The 18,269-nt window shown below is 38.6% G+C and overlaps 2 protein-coding genes and 1 long non-coding RNA gene across 3 annotated transcripts; 1 reads left to right on the forward strand and 2 right to left on the reverse strand.

Annotated features, from left to right (window-relative positions):
• Positions 1-601: 601 nt before the first annotated feature.
• Positions 602-5,223, reverse strand: LOC110002089 (arrestin domain-containing protein 3). The gene is made up of 6 exons (XM_020657736.3): positions 4,674-5,223; positions 3,971-4,028; positions 3,750-3,891; positions 2,567-2,642; positions 1,613-1,869; positions 602-1,406 (listed from the first exon to the last, which is right to left on the reverse strand). The coding sequence occupies exons 1-6, from the start codon at positions 4,924-4,926 to the stop codon at positions 882-884; spliced, it is 1,311 nt and encodes a 436-aa protein (XP_020513392.1). The 5' UTR covers positions 4,927-5,223; the 3' UTR covers positions 602-881.
• A 153-nt stretch (positions 5,224-5,376) lies between these two features.
• LOC110002080 (arrestin domain-containing protein 3) lies at positions 5,377-10,505 on the reverse strand. The gene is made up of 6 exons (XM_020657724.3): positions 10,080-10,505; positions 9,324-9,381; positions 9,026-9,173; positions 7,910-8,006; positions 7,358-7,614; positions 5,377-7,186 (listed from the first exon to the last, which is right to left on the reverse strand). Exons 1-6 carry the CDS (start codon positions 10,333-10,335, stop codon positions 6,482-6,484), a joined length of 1,521 nt encoding a protein of 506 aa, XP_020513380.1. The 5' UTR covers positions 10,336-10,505; the 3' UTR covers positions 5,377-6,481.
• Positions 10,506-14,596: 4,091 nt separating this feature from the next.
• On the forward strand, positions 14,597-18,167 carry LOC110002451 (uncharacterized). The gene is made up of 4 exons (XR_002278846.3): positions 14,597-15,337; positions 15,765-15,824; positions 15,916-15,967; positions 17,791-18,167. It is a non-coding gene; the product is annotated as an uncharacterized lncRNA (long non-coding RNA).
• The last annotated feature ends 102 nt before the right edge of the window (positions 18,168-18,269 follow it).

Here is an 18,269-nt window from a genome sequence, read left to right on the forward strand (position 1 = left end):
ACTGACTCAGTGGTGTGGAGCCGTCTCTCTAACTCTGACACCCTCGCCTCCAACGCTAAAAATAAACTACATTTCTTACATGTAGGCTACCATTGTCACTAAAGGAGGACGAGGAGTAACTTAACATCTGACACGTAGAGCAGGAGAGTGAGAGACAGAAAGAGAAGCCATTGTAAATAAAGCTAAGCCAGGCTAAGAGTAGGTAGCTAAAATAAACAAAACTGTTTAGCAGGTTTGTCGCTACAGAGAAAGAGTGCTTTTCGATTAATTCTGTTTGTCTGGACATACAGTGTGTTAGAAACAACAGTCATCTTAAGTCGTAAGAAACTAGGCATAATGAACTGAACAACACAGTACAGCGGAGAACAGAACAGGAAATGATGCAGTACGCTCACCCGTAGTACGTAGCACATAAACTATCTAGCTAGGATAACTGCGTTAAGAAATGTTCTGGTTTACAGCCACAGATACCTCCAGCCTACAAAGAAAATATGTTCCCTTTCTCTGTGCTTGATTGTGGTGAGGTTAACTGTTTGCCACTATGATCTAGTTTAGGAGAAAGTTAGTAGAATAGATATAAATGAATGCATAAACATATTAATTAAAAGTACAAAGTGAAGTTTTTACTTATCTCAATCATTCATCCTAACAAAACCCTTGAATGAATGATGAACATAGACAGATCACGATGGTATCACAATAGAACTTAAACACTATAAATCTTCAATATTTCCTGTATATGACCCTAAACTATGCAAATGCAAACAACGGTTTAAGCTCTAGCAATGTTAAACATTTAGTTCATTTTCAGTAGCTCCAATGCCCCCTTCAATAGCAGTGTAACATTCTTTAGGTAGCTCAGTTTTTATCATCTGTGCTTTTTAAGTAGGAGGGGGGAAAAGGGACATATAGGTTGGAGGGGTTTCTCCCTGCTGAAACTGAGGCTGAGCAGCAGGGGCTTGGGGCTGCACTGAAGATGTTGGGAAAGCTGCAGGTGGATAACCATAAGGAGGAAGCTGTTGTGGCCACTGATTATTAAAGCCAATTGTTGTGGGGGCAGGTTGTGCGGGATGTGGTGCTGGATATCCATAAGTGCCTGGGCCTGTGGGTGCAGAATAAGGTCCTGGGGGAGGAAAGTTGCTGTAACCTTGTGCACCGACAGCCCCAGCTGGGTAGGGCCCCAGAGTCTGACCAGGCTGAAGTGGAGCACTTGGACCTACAGGTACAGGATAAGGTCCCACAGGGAAGGCTGGAGGAGGGAAGTCACTGTGACCAGGGGCACCAACAGGCCCAGATAGGTAAGGACCCATAGATTCATCGTGCTTACGGGAAGCACATTTAGCAGGAGCAACAACCACAGGAAGCACTACCTCTGGATCAATGGCAAAACGGATGTCCAAATACACCTAGAAAACAGAAACATGTACATCAAAAATGATTTAGTTTAAGCTCCAATTATTGAGTTATGTTCTCTTATATGTTTAAAAATATTTGTAGCATGTGTTGTGTATGACTGTATGTTGTATATCTGTGCCACAATGACACAAACACCTGCTAACAAAAGAGGTTCATTTGTGAGTTGATGTAACACCTTTATCACATTAATCATTACCTGGACATAATATTCATTTGTGATCAATTCACAATTGTTCATGGTGTATACGGCACCAACAGGAACGGTCAGCTTGCAGGAGACAGTTTCGTTTGAGTTGGATGCAATAGTTTCCCCAACCACTTTGCAATGAGTTCGATAACTGTGTTCAGTGGAGACATGGGCACGGTAGACTATTTTCTGTATCAAGCTAAATTTGGGCTTCATTTTCTTGGAGGAGGAATTGCAGACTTTGGCAACAACAGATAAAGTGTCACCTATAAAACAAAACACAACATCTGATTATACAGTTTATTTCTCTGAATTAATGTCATCCTGACACACAATAACATGAATTTAATTAATGACAAAAGCAAATATTGAAAGTATGAGACTACATGTTTAAACTCGTTTGTCCAAAAACGATTACAAAAAAGCTGTAAACACTTGTAATCATCCAATAGTACACTGCATTTGACTTTCTCTGCTGTTTTGTTTGTGTTACAAGCATAGACTGTATAAAACACAGAAGTAATTTCAGTGACGTCATTAGTTTCTGAAAACGATGGAGGTCACCATATTGAAAATGTTATCTGTGAATGAATAAGGAGCACCGCCAACCTAGTTTTTGGCTGGCACACCCCATGCACAGAGACGGCTCCTTTTCCACTTGTCATTCTGCATTCTCTCTCTCCCTGATTTCCAACTCTATCCACTGCCATGTATCTCCAATAAAGGCATAATATAAATGTATTTTAAAAAGTCAATGCGTTATAACAAAGGTTAAACCCCATGTATTGTGTGTTCTAATAAAGAAATGAGCCACTGATATCAAATTTAGATTTTTGTACCAGACAGTAATCAAGTTTGTATTCTGCTGTAAGAATGGGTTCATTAATATTGGACTGTTTGGCATTTCTGCATTGGCTTCATTTTTTAAACACTGCTTGATTACGAGTAAGCTTTATACATTACCTGGACAGCAAATCCTTTTGTCAACAGTAGCAGACATTTGGACCTTTCCTTTTTCCAATGAAGCAGTGACGGGGCACTAAAACATATCAAGAACATATTTTAAACCAATCAAAGGCTTGTATGCCTGTGAGTCAGCTTACTGTTGAACTTTGGATGAATCCTTCCTTGTTTAGGTAATGTCATGGAAATAATTATGCTGATGTGCTGAAACTGTCTGTGACTTTTACAAAGTAACTTTGTAATAACTATTGCTTTCAAACGGAAACCTAACTAAACCGCATTAACTTCCCTTTTACAAGAAAACCTTTGTATGACCTCCTGCCTTTCTCCGAACTGAGAAACAAACACTGTCTCAACTATGTTTAGCATTAAACTCTTCAATCTACCCCACAACAGAGGGTGCTGATACCCACCCCCTCTTCTTGTTGATTCAACAATAAAAGTGTATTTTCTCCTTTTCTCCTTTGAACTTCACTACAGACTGTTCTTACTGTACATTCTGGAGCCATTGTTCCTTCTCTTTGCAAACAGAATTAAACTCAACAAAGACTACTACTTGACCCAAGATCTCTTATTCAAACAGAAATTTCCAGGACAGTAAACGCCCTTTAAATTAAACTATTTTACCTGTCAATCATATCAGTGTATTTACATTACTCTCATTAGTGCCAGTTGTACTCCTTTCAGCAAACGGCACTCTATTTCCTAGTTGTTGCAACACTCAGTTTGTGGTTTCCTCTCAGTTTGTGGTTTCCTCCATTAGGCTGCTCTTTTTATTCTCAGCTGTACTAACTCAGATTTCTCAAGCTCTTATTGTATGTGTCTGCTCTTTCATACTGAGGCATAATACACCCTAGACCTTTGTCTATGGCAGACTTCATGTTGAGAAACATTCTGAATAGAAAAACAAAAAAAATACTTTTACCTTAACCAATATTTCAGTGTATCATTTAGTACTACTTGCACATAGCTCTCCATTTAAATATTTATTTCCCGTTTATTGCATACAGTACTGTTTACATCAGTTAGTCTGATCAATGTACACGTATATCTCTACTGTATTTATTTATATTTTGTATTTTAACTTTTGTAAATTTTTATTTTAACCTTCGTATTTAAATTGACACTGTACTTTTGGTTTAAATTTGAATTTGATTTGATATGAGTAAATATTATGATTAACCTGGGCAATGTTTGCAAAGGAGTTTGACAGAAATTTGAGCTCCTGTTCTTCCACCAAAGGCATCTTCCAGCTCCTGGACATCCTTGCTATTAGGCTGTAGACAACCTTTCCATGAAGGTCCTTGAAGGATGACGGCAGGTCACTGAAAAACAGGACCAGTAAATTATTTACTAGTAAAAGCATTGTATGGTACAGTAAAATGTACTTAAATTGACCTTTACCCCAGTGGTATGTTGAGACTGAATTTATGGCAATGGTCTCCTTTCGGAAGCACAGTGCCTGCAAAAAAAGTGAGAATGTTAAAAATAAATGTCTGACCCTCTCTCACTGGATTCATATAGCTGTTATAATGTGCTCACTAACATCGTGTGTCATTCCTTTAAGTGATTCATTTAATTTTAACCAGCACAAGTTATATGGATTTTTGTGGGTAGCTATTGAGCAGGAAAAAATTAGAATTTGTTTAAGCTTGTGTGCTGGTGAAGAGCCCTGACTTTACCAATAAACCCACACCCATGCAGTAACAAACAAGGAAACAGAAGTCCAAACACAAAACCGTGCCCCACCCAGGACTCAATTTGCAAACCACTGTCAAACCTGCTTCCCAATTCATGTCTTTCTGGGAGATGTACATGTGCAAATTAATTCAAACAAAACACCTAGCCTACACGCACGCTGTAAGCAAGGGACTTTCATGAAAGATTCATTTTTTTATTTTTTTTTATTTGAAGAAATAATGGATTAACAAACAGTTACATAAAAAGCAGGCTGTGCTAAAACAGTTTAATTTGGGAAGAAATGTAACCATTTCACAAATATGTCACGGCCTGCATATGTCCATCAGCCTACCAGTAGGCCTGTAAGCCAATTATTTCAAAATAAGACATTCGTTTTCCAAGCGTTGCACACATTTCCTTGTCTTACCGTCGGAATTCTTTTCAACAATGGATTGTTTAACTTTCAAGTACTCCTTGGTTAAAGATTTTGTACTCCTTCTATCTCCAGTTCCCTCCGTCCAGTGTACGTGCGCGTACCCTTTGACTTTAACACCGAGACTTTTCACTTTGGTGTCTTCGGTCAAAGTGAAAGTTAGCGTGCCCCTGATGGTATCTCCTGAGGTAAATGTTTGCTCTTCATTCAAAGCTTCAAAAGTCAGCTTAAAATTTTTCGGAGACATTTTTGATATAGGCTATCGACCAATCGTGCACTGCAATTCCAACTGCGGCTTTTAGGTTGTCAAAGTGTTGACTGCGTATGGAAAAAGGCACCTGCTTAGCCCTAAAGCGGCTCCGCCCGTAGAGGGAGGGGCAGTGAAACCTGTAATATTGTCCTAATCCCATCATTACAGTACTTATCAGCAACATTCACAAAGGGCAACAGAGGTATACAAATGTTTTGTTTTTTAAACCACACAGATCTAAACTTCAGAGATGAAATAACATAGCCTATTACTCATACACAAATGAACTGGTGTGGTTTTTATTAAGACGGAAGAGATCCAGTGTGTAAAAGCTGAATGGCCACATGAATGAAATTATTTGCTAAGAGTTGGGCAACCTTGTGGAAGTTAAACATACAGCATGATAAGAAGCCATACAAAGTCTTCATGCTCACACTGAAACATTCACAAGATGGCAGGTCTTTATTTTGATCAACAACTCAGAGAAAACAATGGCAATTTGAGAGTGAAACAGATCAGGTTTGAACAGTATATTGTGATAAGTCTCACAAAATAAAAACACTTTAACTTATAGAACACATCTATAGGCTTTCTAGAAATGTAATATTAAAAAGTTCAATACATTTTTAGTGATATGGTAGGCTTCCTGTTCAGATTCTTTCAGCCAAACTGCAAAACCGAAAAGCGAGGTAGAAAGAGTGGGTAGCCTATATAATAAAGATTATATATACCCTGTAAAAAACATTAGGACACTTGAGTTGAACAAGGCACATAAATTACACAACCTTTATCACACAGAGGTCTGAGTAATTGAAGCATTAGTTATCTTAAGCTAACAGGAACCTGAACTAACCAGAAAAACCACAGTCACATGTAATATGTCTATGTTTGTATATAATTGTTGGCATGCTTACTTTAAATATAGCACACAATGTCTGCTTTAATAACACTAGTTTAGTAGACTCAATGGTACTGTTTGCATAACTAGCAACGTGACCACTTTTAAACATACAAGCATAAGGACAACAAAAAGAGAACAGGTTTAAATGAGAAAAACATTGCAAACCTTTTGGTTACGTTTATATATTGTATTTGATTGTTTCTGTAGGTATTGTTGAATTATTTCTTGATTTGTAAAATAAAACAAAAACAACAGGTTAGTCATCTGATTTTGTTTCAACAGTAACTTGTGTTATTAAGAAAGGGGCAGGTATCATGTTTTCTTCCTCCTGCTCCTGATGTTCATGGACAGTTTATAAATAACATGAGAAAATATTTCATAGTGTGTGTTATTGTTTTGAAATCATACACTGAAATGAGCAAATAAATCAAAAATGAAATGAAATGAAATATGGCTTATTTCAACCCATATAATGTTACATGATGAATCTGAGGTATAACTTTGTCATAAACCAATTACTCAATACACAGGGTAAGCGATAATGCCCGATATATTTCAGTCTTTCAAATCAAGAGCTTATGCCATTTAAAAGTTAGTGGTGAGCTCTGAAACATAAAAGTATACAGATTTAGTCATCCAGGCTATGTTCTATTATCTTGCATCAGACTGTTCGGTAGTAGAAGAGGGGAAAAGGAGTGAATATGCTGGAGGAGCATCATCAGACTGAGACAGGAAGTCTGTGTTCATCACTGGCGCAGAGGGCAGCAGGTTGTATGCAGGAGCAGGTGGTGATATGTTATATTGTGGAGCAGGGGAAGGTTGGAGCTCTGGGGCACTCTGGGGTGGGGGTTGGAGCTCTGGGGCACTCTGGGGTGGGGGTTGGAGCTCTGGGGCACTCTGGGGTGGGGGTTGGAGCTCTGGGGCACTTCGGGTTGGGGGAAATGTTGGGGCAGTAGGTGGAGGATGAAGCGAAGATGATGAAGACGAAAATGGATATCCATATGGAGAATCCTGCCGTGGGGGCGTGTTGTTGTAGCCCCAGCTCACATGAACTGGTTGAGCACAGAAGACACTTGGTGGAGCAGCATTCACTGGTGGGTAATTTGGAGGCACATGTGATGGTGAATAACTTTGGACTCCTGGGTATCCATAACCACCTGATTGTGGAGATTGAGGATATGGACCAAAAGGCACTGCATGGGAAGGGGAGTTGATGTTGCTTGGACCCCCATAGGCCCCTGATGGAGTGGGACCTGCATCCACACCAGGCTGAAGGGCAGAAGCTAAGCTAGGAGAACATATGACCAACGGAAACACAATCTCTGGGTCGAAAGCAAAACTGATGTCCAGGTACACCTGAGAGGGAAAAAAAGACAGACTCATTGGCAAAATGCTTTTATTTTAAAGTCGAATAGAAAGAAAACATCTATCAATACTGATGACTCAGCAGTTACTAAAAAACGCTCTGTCAATGAACTGAACTGACTCTGCTTTAAATTTAAGTTACACAGTTGCAATTGTGCATACCTTCAATTCGTACGCCACTGAAATGATATCACAATTGTGGATGGACTGTCCCATATCCCTTGGGAGCTTCATTTCACACCTAACCTCCTTCTGTGTTTGGGCTTTGATGGAGTTGTCGTGCATTTTCAATATAGTGTTGCTTTCATGTTTGGTACTTCCGTTGGCACGGTACACCACATCCTGGATTAAACGGAATTTGGGAGTCATCTCACTTGAAGAAGAATTGTTGATTTTTGCAACAACCATCAAAGTTTCACCTATGAGGAAAACAACACAGTAAGGTGTAATACAAATAGAAGTGGTTTTAAAATATATTCATTTTGTTTATTTCTGTATTCATTGCATAGACAACTGCATTTGTTTAATATGAATATTTCTTAAATCTTAACCTCCCAATTCCCCAAATGTATTGATAATTTATACTTATTTCCAAATCCCAGAAAACAGTCTTAACTCTTTGAAACTCATTTAAGAATCATTTAAATTATTATTTTGTTCTTAACTGTAACCATCTTGCTCATCATCTTAAAATCTGCGGAGGGGTTGTCCTACCTGCAGTGCAAACCCCTTTGTCAATAGTGGCATCCATGTGCACATTTCCTTTAGAGAAAAGACCCATCTCTTTTTTGATTGAACCAACTTGCTGCAACTGGAGTGCAAAAGAAAAACAAAAGGGGGGGGGGGGGGTTACTCTTGATCCACTTCTATTATTACGAGAATGCAGAGCATGTTATGTGAAGTGTCTCAGGGTAATACCCAGGTCCATAGGAGCAACACTGAATAGCTCAATCTGACAGGGGGTGGTGGTGGTGGTGGTGTCTCAGGAGGCAGGACATAATATAAAAAATGACAATGCAGAAATGGCAGTCAAAGCGACAGAGTCTGATGCTTTGATCACAGTTTGTGCCTTTGTATCAATGCCACGTGTAATTGCACGTACAACAGATAACGAATGTATGGTAGAAACATATAAGCTGTACGAAGCAGCTCCACAACATGCACGATGACTGCACAGGATGCTCACCTGTCGCGTGAAGTAAATGTTGTGTCATCATCCCTGCCTGCTCGCTTGTGGTGAATTTTCCTGAATAGTTCCAGCTGTGTTCACACATCAGCTCACCCTTACTTTACAACGCTTTACTTTGAGGGGGGGGGGGCTGGCAGGAAAACTCTGGGTATAGTCAGGGTGAAAGAAATCCTCATTTTGCTTTTACACATGCAGCTCACCAGAATATTTTGTGGAATTTCAGGAGTTTTGTGCATGTTTGAAAACACTAATTATGAGCCCTTTTCATAAGAACTACTTTATAGAAGAAATAACATGTGAAAACGGACAACAGGAAAGTCTCTAACAATTAAAAAACAGTTTTTTACATTTGTGGCGTGCAAATCTAAATCTAAGCAGCAGTTCCCTTAGATATTTAATAGCAGGACAAGCCCAAGTGGCTCTTATGCCATTAGTGATGGACCCAGTAAATGTGCATGCAAGATACAGTAGTTTTAAAGTGGAGGACAGTAGTTTGTAGGGCTTCCCTCATGTCCTCCTTAAAATTGTTCTTGCTTTTTGTTTTTTTTTCAACCCACATCTCGCTGTAAGTGTATTCCTGCTCATGAAGGCGGGATAGTATCTGTCAAATTGTATTCATTATGTTTCAATGATTTGCCTACCATCAGCGACTGAAGGTTTGGAATGGACTTTGAGACAAAATTGATCTCCTTATCGACTGTACGGTCCATCCTCCAACTCCTGGACAGCTTTGTCTGCAGCATGTAGACAATCTTTCCATGATGGCCGCGGAACGATGACGGAAAGCTTCTGTAGTGGGAAAACATGCATAAATTACACATTATCTGAAAAGGATTACATCTATAAACAGCGTTTAACATTATTGTACAGACTGTACAAGAGTAGTCTACTACTGTCTGTTCAAATCAGATGCATTGTGCCATAACAGTCTTCACTCACCCTGGGGGTATGCGAAAGTTGAATTTATAGACATGGATTCCTTGGGGAAGTAAAGTGTCTGGAAGGAAAAGTTTTTTGGTGTTAATGATGACCTTGATCACTGCCATTCAACTGCTTCTATGATGGCAATGAATGCAGTCAATGAAAAAAGCGAAGTATCTTTACTTAAAAGCTGGTCTTTTAACCTGCTCTTTTGTAATATCAAAAAACAAAGACTAAGGTATTTTACCTGCTTTTTGTAAAAGTCTCGAGATAACACTTGTTATGAGTTGACGCAATACAAATAAAGATTGATTGATTGAAGCTGAAAATATTTATTCTTTGTTTTCCTTTACATGCTCCCCTTTCATAAATAACTTGTTTAAAAATGTACTTTGTTCTATTATAGAATAAAAAAAGCAATATACTTTTGTAAAACATTTACACCAGCTGACCCTCCCACACAATTATCAATTCAAGGCTAACTTTACAGAATTCACAATTTCCACTTCCGTTAGGCTGATAGCCCCCACATTATGCACTTTTCTTAAGTTTTGAATGTGGGATTTAACTTGTTTATTATTTTATGGTGTTCTTGAGTTATCGTTTACAGTACTGTAAAATCGCAGACTTGCCTAGTTATGAAATAAATAGAAAAGGAAAACAGCTCAAAGTAACAGCCAGGACGAGAACAATAAAGAGGGCCTACACACTGTTGTGATAGTTTAATCTCAATGGGTTAAGGCATGCAGAACTAACAAGACATGTACCACCTACCCTTGGTTTGCTCCGGAATTAAAAAGTCCTTCAGTTTGAAATATCTCTTGTTTGCAGAGTATGTGTACGTCTTGTCGCCTTGCTTTCGCGTCCATCGCACATTAGCGTCCCCTTTCGCTTTGACAAACAGGCTTTCTACTTTCGTCTCCTTTATTAAGACCAGAGTTATTTTTCCAGCAATAGTGTCTCCTTCCGAAAACGTCTCGTGCTCATTCAGCGCGTCGATATACATGGTTAAGCTTTGAATTGAAGGCATCGTGGTGCAGTGGCGTGAGTAGGTGATAATCTAGACAGTTAGATAGTTTAGCCTATATAAAAACACAATGTGATCGACCCTACAACTCCTTTTCAGATGGCTCCGTTTTATGGTAGACTTCTTTGAGAAGACCCATGGCGTCTGGACTGCTGAGCAGGACACGCCCTATGGAAGTCTGATAAAACCTCTACTGCCATCCAATGTGCAGAGGACAAACTAGGGGGGCTCGATGTAATCTAAGACCACTCTCTACAGCTGCTCGTAGCTATCATGCAAAAAATAATACTACAACAGAGGTCAAGCACAGGAAAAAATAACGCAAAAGTAAACCCTAAACTCTAATGTATACATCTGAGTGTGACCCCAAGTAACCCTATACATGCACGTGATCCCGGAATCTTTTTTTGTTTCTACTTGAAGAAAGTCTTAGGTGCAAACAAGTGTACATACCACTGTATGCAACAGCCACCAACAACAACCCGAAATAGTAATATGTCAGTTTATTGATAGAGGTTGGATATGTAGCTAGTCTATATTGGAAGGAAATTGAATTAAAAGAAATTAAAAGGGATAACAATTTCCACTATAATTATTATTTGGTTGTGAGTGCGCAACAAGTTTTTTTTTTATTTTTTAAACCTGCAAATGTTACCCACGGAATAAGTAGGCCTAGGCCTACAATTTTAGAACTCGAGAAATGGGACTTGAAGGCAGCATTGTTGAGCAAAAATGACAAAACGGAGCAGATAAGTTTGTCAACTGAGTTCAAACCATAGACTGTAAACAGACTGAACTGCCTATTGAATAACGTTTCTGCTAATGCAAAAACAGCATAGGATATTTAAATATCTTATGCCATTTTGAAATAAATAAAATGCAACTCTAGCCTCACATGTGGGTCATGTTTGATAAAAAAAAACATAAAAACTAAGGTAAACAATTTGTTCCTTTTATTGTGAAGGGATCTGTGTATGTGGTGTAATCAGGGTGTAATCTGTTAGTATTACAATGTGCTCTTATTTTGAAGGACACACGTTCGTAACAGGAAGTTGTTGAGTTAACGAGGAGTCTTCAGGGACTGTCATGTGAAAACGGCAATAAAAGGCACATGAATGCTCCATGAACCCGCATGAACTGTCTGTGGGAATCATTTACACGCAACATGACCGTGTATTCCGGAAGTCTTACTTGAAATTAAAAGAAGAAAAAAACAACCACAATAATTATAAGAATTATAAATATTAATTCATATGGCAGTTGGAGTAGGCTAAATTAAATCCAGTACTTACATCCGTCAGATCTTATACTTGTATAACTTGATTTTCATAAAGTTGCAGTTTATTTTCAGTGGCAAATATGAGCTTATTTCAAAAAGTTCCTTTTGTTACTTACTTCTCAAACCTACTTTAGTGTCTTACTCATTTAGGCAATTGCATCAATTTGAAGTGCCAGAGTTTTTAAGTTCACACATAAAAATACATGATAGCGGTCAGAGAATTTCCCTTTGAGTGTTCAGATGGGGGAAAAACAGATGTTGGTCAACTGACCCCCAACTGCGCATGTCAGGCCACGTTCAATGTGGCGGCCCTTTATTTGCCGCGCTCGTGATAGCTTGTCAACTTACATCCTCTCAGGACTCTTGTAAATCCGTAATACTTGGTTATTTTACAACACATGTAAGTTTTTAGTGTGCAGTAACATACAGCCGCAACATCTATTCATTGGTCTGTCGGACAGACAGTGTTATCTCGCTAAAGTTAAAGGATAAGGTTAGCTTAATCTTTCTATAAAACACTATTCTTCCATGTTGTTAATGTGACCTATGTGATAGTCTTCAGTGAATCTCTGGAGCCGCTCATGTGGGTTATAACAGCCATTTATTACATCTGCATTGTAATAAGACAAACAGAGTAGAAAGATGAATCTTCCACGTTACAGCACATACACCTGCCGAGAAGATGGTAAAATGCTAATGTTAGCTAGCGATCTTTTAGCAAACTTTTAAATGGACAAAACATACAAAAACAGAGCTTTAGCTTATCAAAAACATGGTGAAATTATTGTTGAAACTTATCACAATTAACCAAATATAGCCATTGTTGTCGCCAATTTCATGTGTGTTGTGGTTTGTGTGTGTGGTTGGTTGTGTGGACGTTTTTCTGCTGCAAACGTCACCTGCGCACCTGGGCATAGTTGGTAATTACAGCCACAGGTAGGTAGAAAGGGGAGACACAGGTGAATGGGGATAGGGAATTAGTGGAAGTCACACAGTTTTTCAACCATAGGTGTGTGAAGATTTTAGCGCATTTAGACTTTATTTTTGTTTAGTTTCGTCTGATGCAGAATAGGCCTACACCCGTGTTTTTAAGACTGCTGATAAATAAATACTGCAAACATAATTAACGGCGGACATTCCATTTTTTACTCACCATGAGTTAGAAATGACTTAAAATTCCCTCCAGTGGCACTTTTTGTTGTTAGATTGCCACTACATTTTGTTGAAAAACTTGGTTTCAATGGACAGAGCCTTTCGAAGCTGATGACTGGCAGTGCTGCGCTCTGATCCGCTTCAGCTGTATCTACTCAACAAGACGCCGGCAAGTGACAGCCTGTGCAAAAACACCAAAGATTCACGGTAGGATCGATTTAGAATTGTTACAATCTGTGGAAAAGATTGGCCTTTTCATAGACGGGATACAGGAAAATCCTGCTGCAATTCTTAATAAAACTTCAGCTGTTTACAAGAGTAATCAAAATGAGTGACGCGGAAATGAACGCACCTGTCAATCAAAGTGAAACGGAGAAAAGACCGGTTAAACTTACCGTGAAAGCATTGGAGACAAAAATAATGTCAAATCAAAAGAAAAAAAATTACAAGTTAAAGAAACTTCACAAATTAATAAAGGAAGTAGAACAACTGGTGCTTTCAAACAAAACTGTTTCTGAAGTGGAGGCAAAGTATGAAATGACTTTAAAACTGAGTGTTGTAGCAACAGAGCTGCAGAAATCACTAAAATCATTTATACCTGAGGATGAAATGTCAAAACATAATGACTGGTTTGAAACTCAAATGCACAATAATAAATAAATACTTAAAACATAATTAATGGCGGACATTCCATTTTTTACCCACCATGAGTTGGAAATGACTTAAAATTCCCTCCAGTGGCACTTTTTGTTGTTAGATTGCCACTACAGCCATCTTTACTTGTATGTGCATTAATGTCAATTTACATGTAATTTCTCTGAGGCATTAACAGGCAGTTACCTTGCCACCGCTGAGCTGCAGTTTGTTATTTCTGACAGCAGACATTGTTGCGCAATTTAACTGGATTTAATCCAGACCTTATTAACTATGTTACATTAACATAGGTCCAACGAGCATACTTTGATGTAGAAGACTCAAAGATATATTAGCATACTTTTTAAGAAACTACCGGTGTAGTAAGATAGTTAAAAATTCTAAATGGTCTTTTATAAACGGTATGGGTCAATGAACTTCCCTAGTATGTTAACCTGTAAAACTACATTGTAACTAAAAAGTGTGATGGACTCCCACTCAGATTTTAAATTGGAAATCCTCTTTCAAAATGTCGCCGCTTACATATCCTATCACGACATCTAGGCGTCTGGTGTACAACGCTAAAAGGGAACAGAGGCAGCCAAGCGTTTTGTTTTAAGGCCTTTTAAGAAAGTTTAACATGTTCACATGATGTATTTTTGTTGTCTTATTGATAGACAACACAATTTATTAACTTTTTTTTTTTTTGCTGGAATAAAATACAATTTAAATCGTATGGATGATGCATTTGATTGCATCTTGACAAAAAACCCCAAGAACAACAGAGAATGCCAGGGCATAGCCGAAGGACAACACTACCTAATCTTAATGCTTTTGTTCAACATTTTACTTGTATGAAAACTTGTTGCTTTTGAGATTTAGCTAATTCCACTTTTCCATGGTGCAATTTTGATATTGAAAATAATGCACCCCTTATATGTGGCTTGTTGACATGACATGGCATTTTCATAGGTAAGAATGCATATAATTACTATTCACTAATGCAATAATTGGTGAACCATTACTTTGTTGGACTTGAACCTAGAACATGTCCTATAGTGTGACAGTCACCATCATATGTCAATAGATAAATACTGTAACGGATTAGATTTCATGTTTTGTTAGTTAAGCTAACGACTGTTATGGCAGTTACTGAGTTCTCCTTAAAGTCAGTGAATATGTTAGATTTACAGCAGTTCTGAGAGGTTTCAAGCCTGTTAGTTATTTCAAGTGCCTATGACAGTGTCTATGCAGGTTGTTCAAGTGGGTGATTGGTTAAGAGCTTGAGGAAAGGTGGGACTGCGGTGTGTGTGTGCGTGTGCGTGAGCTTAGCCGACGTCTGTTGTGACTATGAGAGAGGCTATAGGTTTGTTATTTTTGCCGTTGGCTATGGCGTACAGTAGCCTGTTTTAAGTTTGGAAATAAACCCCCATGCAAGCTGAATAATGTCTCCTAACTTCATTGAGTAGAACGCTACAATACTTTTATGAATTGGATAAAAAGGGCAGGAACTCGATACATGTCACCAAAAACTATGTCCTCTTGTGTGACATGATATCTTGATTATAAATTAGCCACATTTTTACTAACAACTTAATTAAAGCCCCAATATGTAACTTTTCAACCTTAAAATCTTTGCTTGTAAGCTCATCTCGTGAGAGGTACGTACTGCTTTACGGCACTAGTTTACAAGTCCCTTTTGAGTTAGCAGAGACTGTAAATATTAGGAGTAAGCTCGTCTCTGTACTGCTTGATGCAGGCTAAGAGGAAAAGTACGTTGACGGATGAAGCTAGGAATAAAATAAAGAACAAAGAGAGAGTGACCGAACAAGAGACTGGACATAAGTAAATACTGGAGAGGCTTTTACACGTTGGATTGAGCTTCGGGGAACGGTGGTGCTGTAAGTCAGATACCGAGCTGGCACTGCTGCTGTTGAACTGGTGAGTACTATGCTCATTATAAACGTTGTTTTATTTCTTTGCATCATAGTTATCAGTTGTTTCAACACAAACCCATTCAGTCTATGTCATATAACGACCAGAATGTCAGAATAACGTTACTGTCCCAGATGATGAATTAGCGACACATGTCAGAGTTATTTGGGCAGACTTTGACTGATGCACCGCGAAAAAAGTTATCGACACATTAGCGGGTGGTTGAAAGCAAAGTCAGTGCATGTCTGCTGAAGTTTAGCCCGTAGCATGATAATATAGACAGCATATTGTCCCGGGTTCAGGTTACGATACCTCGGGCTGCTAATTATTTGAGCAGCGCGTATGCAAAGTTTCTCGTGTTGAAACTAACGTTAACTATGCATACTCTGCACAGTTGTATCAACTAGCATAATGACTTCAAACTTTATTCCAGCTTTCTAAAAAGGCGATCAGTATCATCTCCATCAACAAATGCAACCTACAACCGCGACAGGTATGTTTTCATGGATTAACATTATTGAAAAAAATACTGTCATTGAATGGTAAAATGTAATATTCTACTTGTCTTTTGATTGCTGTCCAAGGTGTTCAGCTACTGAATGAGGAAGAGGAGGAGGCTGATGTCTTGTAATCCAGGTGAATTTGACTTGCATCTCAAACACACGAATATATATTTCGCAGATCACCTTCCAGTCATGCAAATGCTTGTATTTGTAATTATTTCCATACAAACATATTTCCACTTTTTTTCAAATCGACAATGGCTGCATGATGCATCAATGCTATTTAGGACCATTACAAAATGTATTTGAAATGGCACACTGCATTTATATTTTGACTCTTTCTATGTCTCCAGCTGATTTTCAAGCTGAGGACTCTGCTCACCTTTATGTTATTTGGTGCAGTATGAAGTGGAAGTGAGAAGTATGTCACTAACAGAGCAGGTTTTTTTTTCTGTCTGCCTTTTCTACCCAACAAGACAACTTCAGATTTGGATAACTTCCAAAAGCACACCCTTATGTATGCAGAGAAGCAGTTTGGTCACAGCCCACCTGTATACAGAACACTGACCTTGCTTGCAGCTACTGATTATAACCACCAGGGGCCTGTTTCTGAAAGAAGGTTCAACAAACCATCAGTCTAACCCTGAGCTCTGAGTTGGTTTACTCTCAGATGGGAAACTCTGAGTTTTCGATTCCAGATCAGCAGATTTGAATTAGTTAAATCAACTCTTAGTAGGTTCACTCGGTGTTCAGCGCGTGCACCACAACGATAAAAAGCCAACATGAATGGAGCCTCGATTCTACGATTCACCATGGCAACAGGTGACAAAAAAGAGATCCTCCTACTTTAACTATTTTGAAATATAGCCTATCTTCATGTGGACATACGGCGAATATGAACAGGTTTTAAGAAGGAAAAAAAGGAACAGCAGCAAAGGAGAGTGGAGTAGAGAAAACAGCTGCTCGCGTTGGCACGTAAGTCTAAAATTAATATTTAAAAAAGTCTATTAATTTAATATTTAATCAGAATTATAATATTGCAGGTCAAAACTGGTGGAATTGTATTTAACCTACAATTTATTTTCATTAAGATGCAACCCAGCAGAAGAAAAGCGACTTTAAAACAGCACAAAATGAAATATAAGAACATAATAGGCTCATATAGATTTAAAGTTAACTTAATTCAGAGTCTATTTTGTGCATTAACTTTATCTCCAACATAGGCTAATGCTGTATTCACACCTATGATTCACACACATAGCCTAGGCTAAATGTCCTCTCACCTTTATCCTGTTTAGTTTATTAATTAATTAGGCCTAAATGAACATCTCCTGACGTTCGGCTCTAATTCCCTGCGGAGTAATGTAACACCTTTTATGAGGCTCGACTAAAAGACGCCATGTTCGATAAAATTGTTTGTTTTATATGCTGTAGTAATGCCTACCTAACATAGGCTATCATATTAAAACAACCTGGATTTTTATTCAGACAAACTGTGAATCTTCACTAACGCGTGTGATACGGACTGAATGAAAGAATGAGGAAATGAAACGGCGTTTCTGGCTCTGAAAGAGGGAGGAGACCGAGAGAAAACCTGCTCCCGACCAGGTTAGGTTCACAGACTCAGTTACCATAGTAACCGACTCAGAGGTAAAGTTACCTCTCCCTCTGGAACGGGCTGGAGTTACCCCTCTTTCTCGGGTTTTAGTGACCTCCCCCTCTGAAACGGATAACCCAGAGTTTCCCTCATTTCAGGGTTAATTGACTCAGAGTTTGCACAAAACCTTCTTTCAGAAACGGGCCCCAGAACCGCCGAATATCATGCTCGAAACTGTGATGGACACAAGACCTAAGTATTTAGTAGTACAGTTGTCTAACGTACAAATGTATTGTTGCTGTTAACTAAACAGTGAAAATATGAAACCACTCTAATGCAAAATAATATTGTTGTCCAAGGTCCTGAAGTTGCTGCAATAAAAATCAAAGAGCTGGAGTGTGAACGCCTTGAAAGAGACAAGACTACACCCATTGATGCAGAACAATTTGAAGATGAACGGGCCTTCCTACTAAACAGAGTCTAGTGCTGATGATCCACAGGCACCACCCACAGCTGAACTTTCCTCACATTTCACTGGAAGAAACTGCTCCTAAACTTTCTGCCTGTCTGTATCTTCAGCTGTGCATCATCAGAGCTCAGGTCCATCATAACAAAGCTCCAGGATAGTGTAGACCCCCCCAAGCAGCTGAATGTGTAAATAAGTGCCCAAATGTGCTTTAGATTGTATTTGTATAGAAAGTCAATGTTTGTCTAATATATAACCATTTTATCTTGATCTCTTTAACTTTTCCTTCTTATTATATTATCATATTTTATTATTACCGTTGTTGTTGTTGTTGTTATGCCCAATGGTGATCGCTTGAATCTTGAAACCTTG

Source organism: Labrus bergylta, chromosome 2 (assembly GCF_963930695.1).
Source record: "Labrus bergylta chromosome 2, fLabBer1.1, whole genome shotgun sequence".
In the NCBI taxonomy this organism is placed as follows: Eukaryota; Metazoa; Chordata; class Actinopteri; order Labriformes; family Labridae; genus Labrus; species Labrus bergylta.

Coding starts and splice junctions, on each gene's coding strand:
- LOC110002089 (XM_020657736.3), bottom strand. CDS start 4,926: ATGTCTCCGAAAAATTTTAAGCTGACTTTTGAAGCTTTGAATGAAGAG. Junction 3,892..3,970: donor AGTCTCAACATACCACTGGG/GTAAAGGTCAAT, acceptor CCTGTTTTTCAG/TGACCTGCCGTCATCCTTCA. Junction 1,407..1,612: donor CAAATGAATATTATGTCCAG/GTAATGATTAAT, acceptor TCTGTTTTCTAG/GTGTATTTGGACATCCGTTT.
- LOC110002080 (XM_020657724.3), bottom strand. CDS start 10,335: ATGCCTTCAATTCAAAGCTTAACCATGTATATCGACGCGCTGAATGAG. Junction 7,615..7,909: donor CAAAGGGGTTTGCACTGCAG/GTAGGACAACCC, acceptor TTTTCCTCATAG/GTGAAACTTTGATGGTTGTT. Junction 7,187..7,357: donor CAGTGGCGTACGAATTGAAG/GTATGCACAATT, acceptor TTTCCCTCTCAG/GTGTACCTGGACATCAGTTT.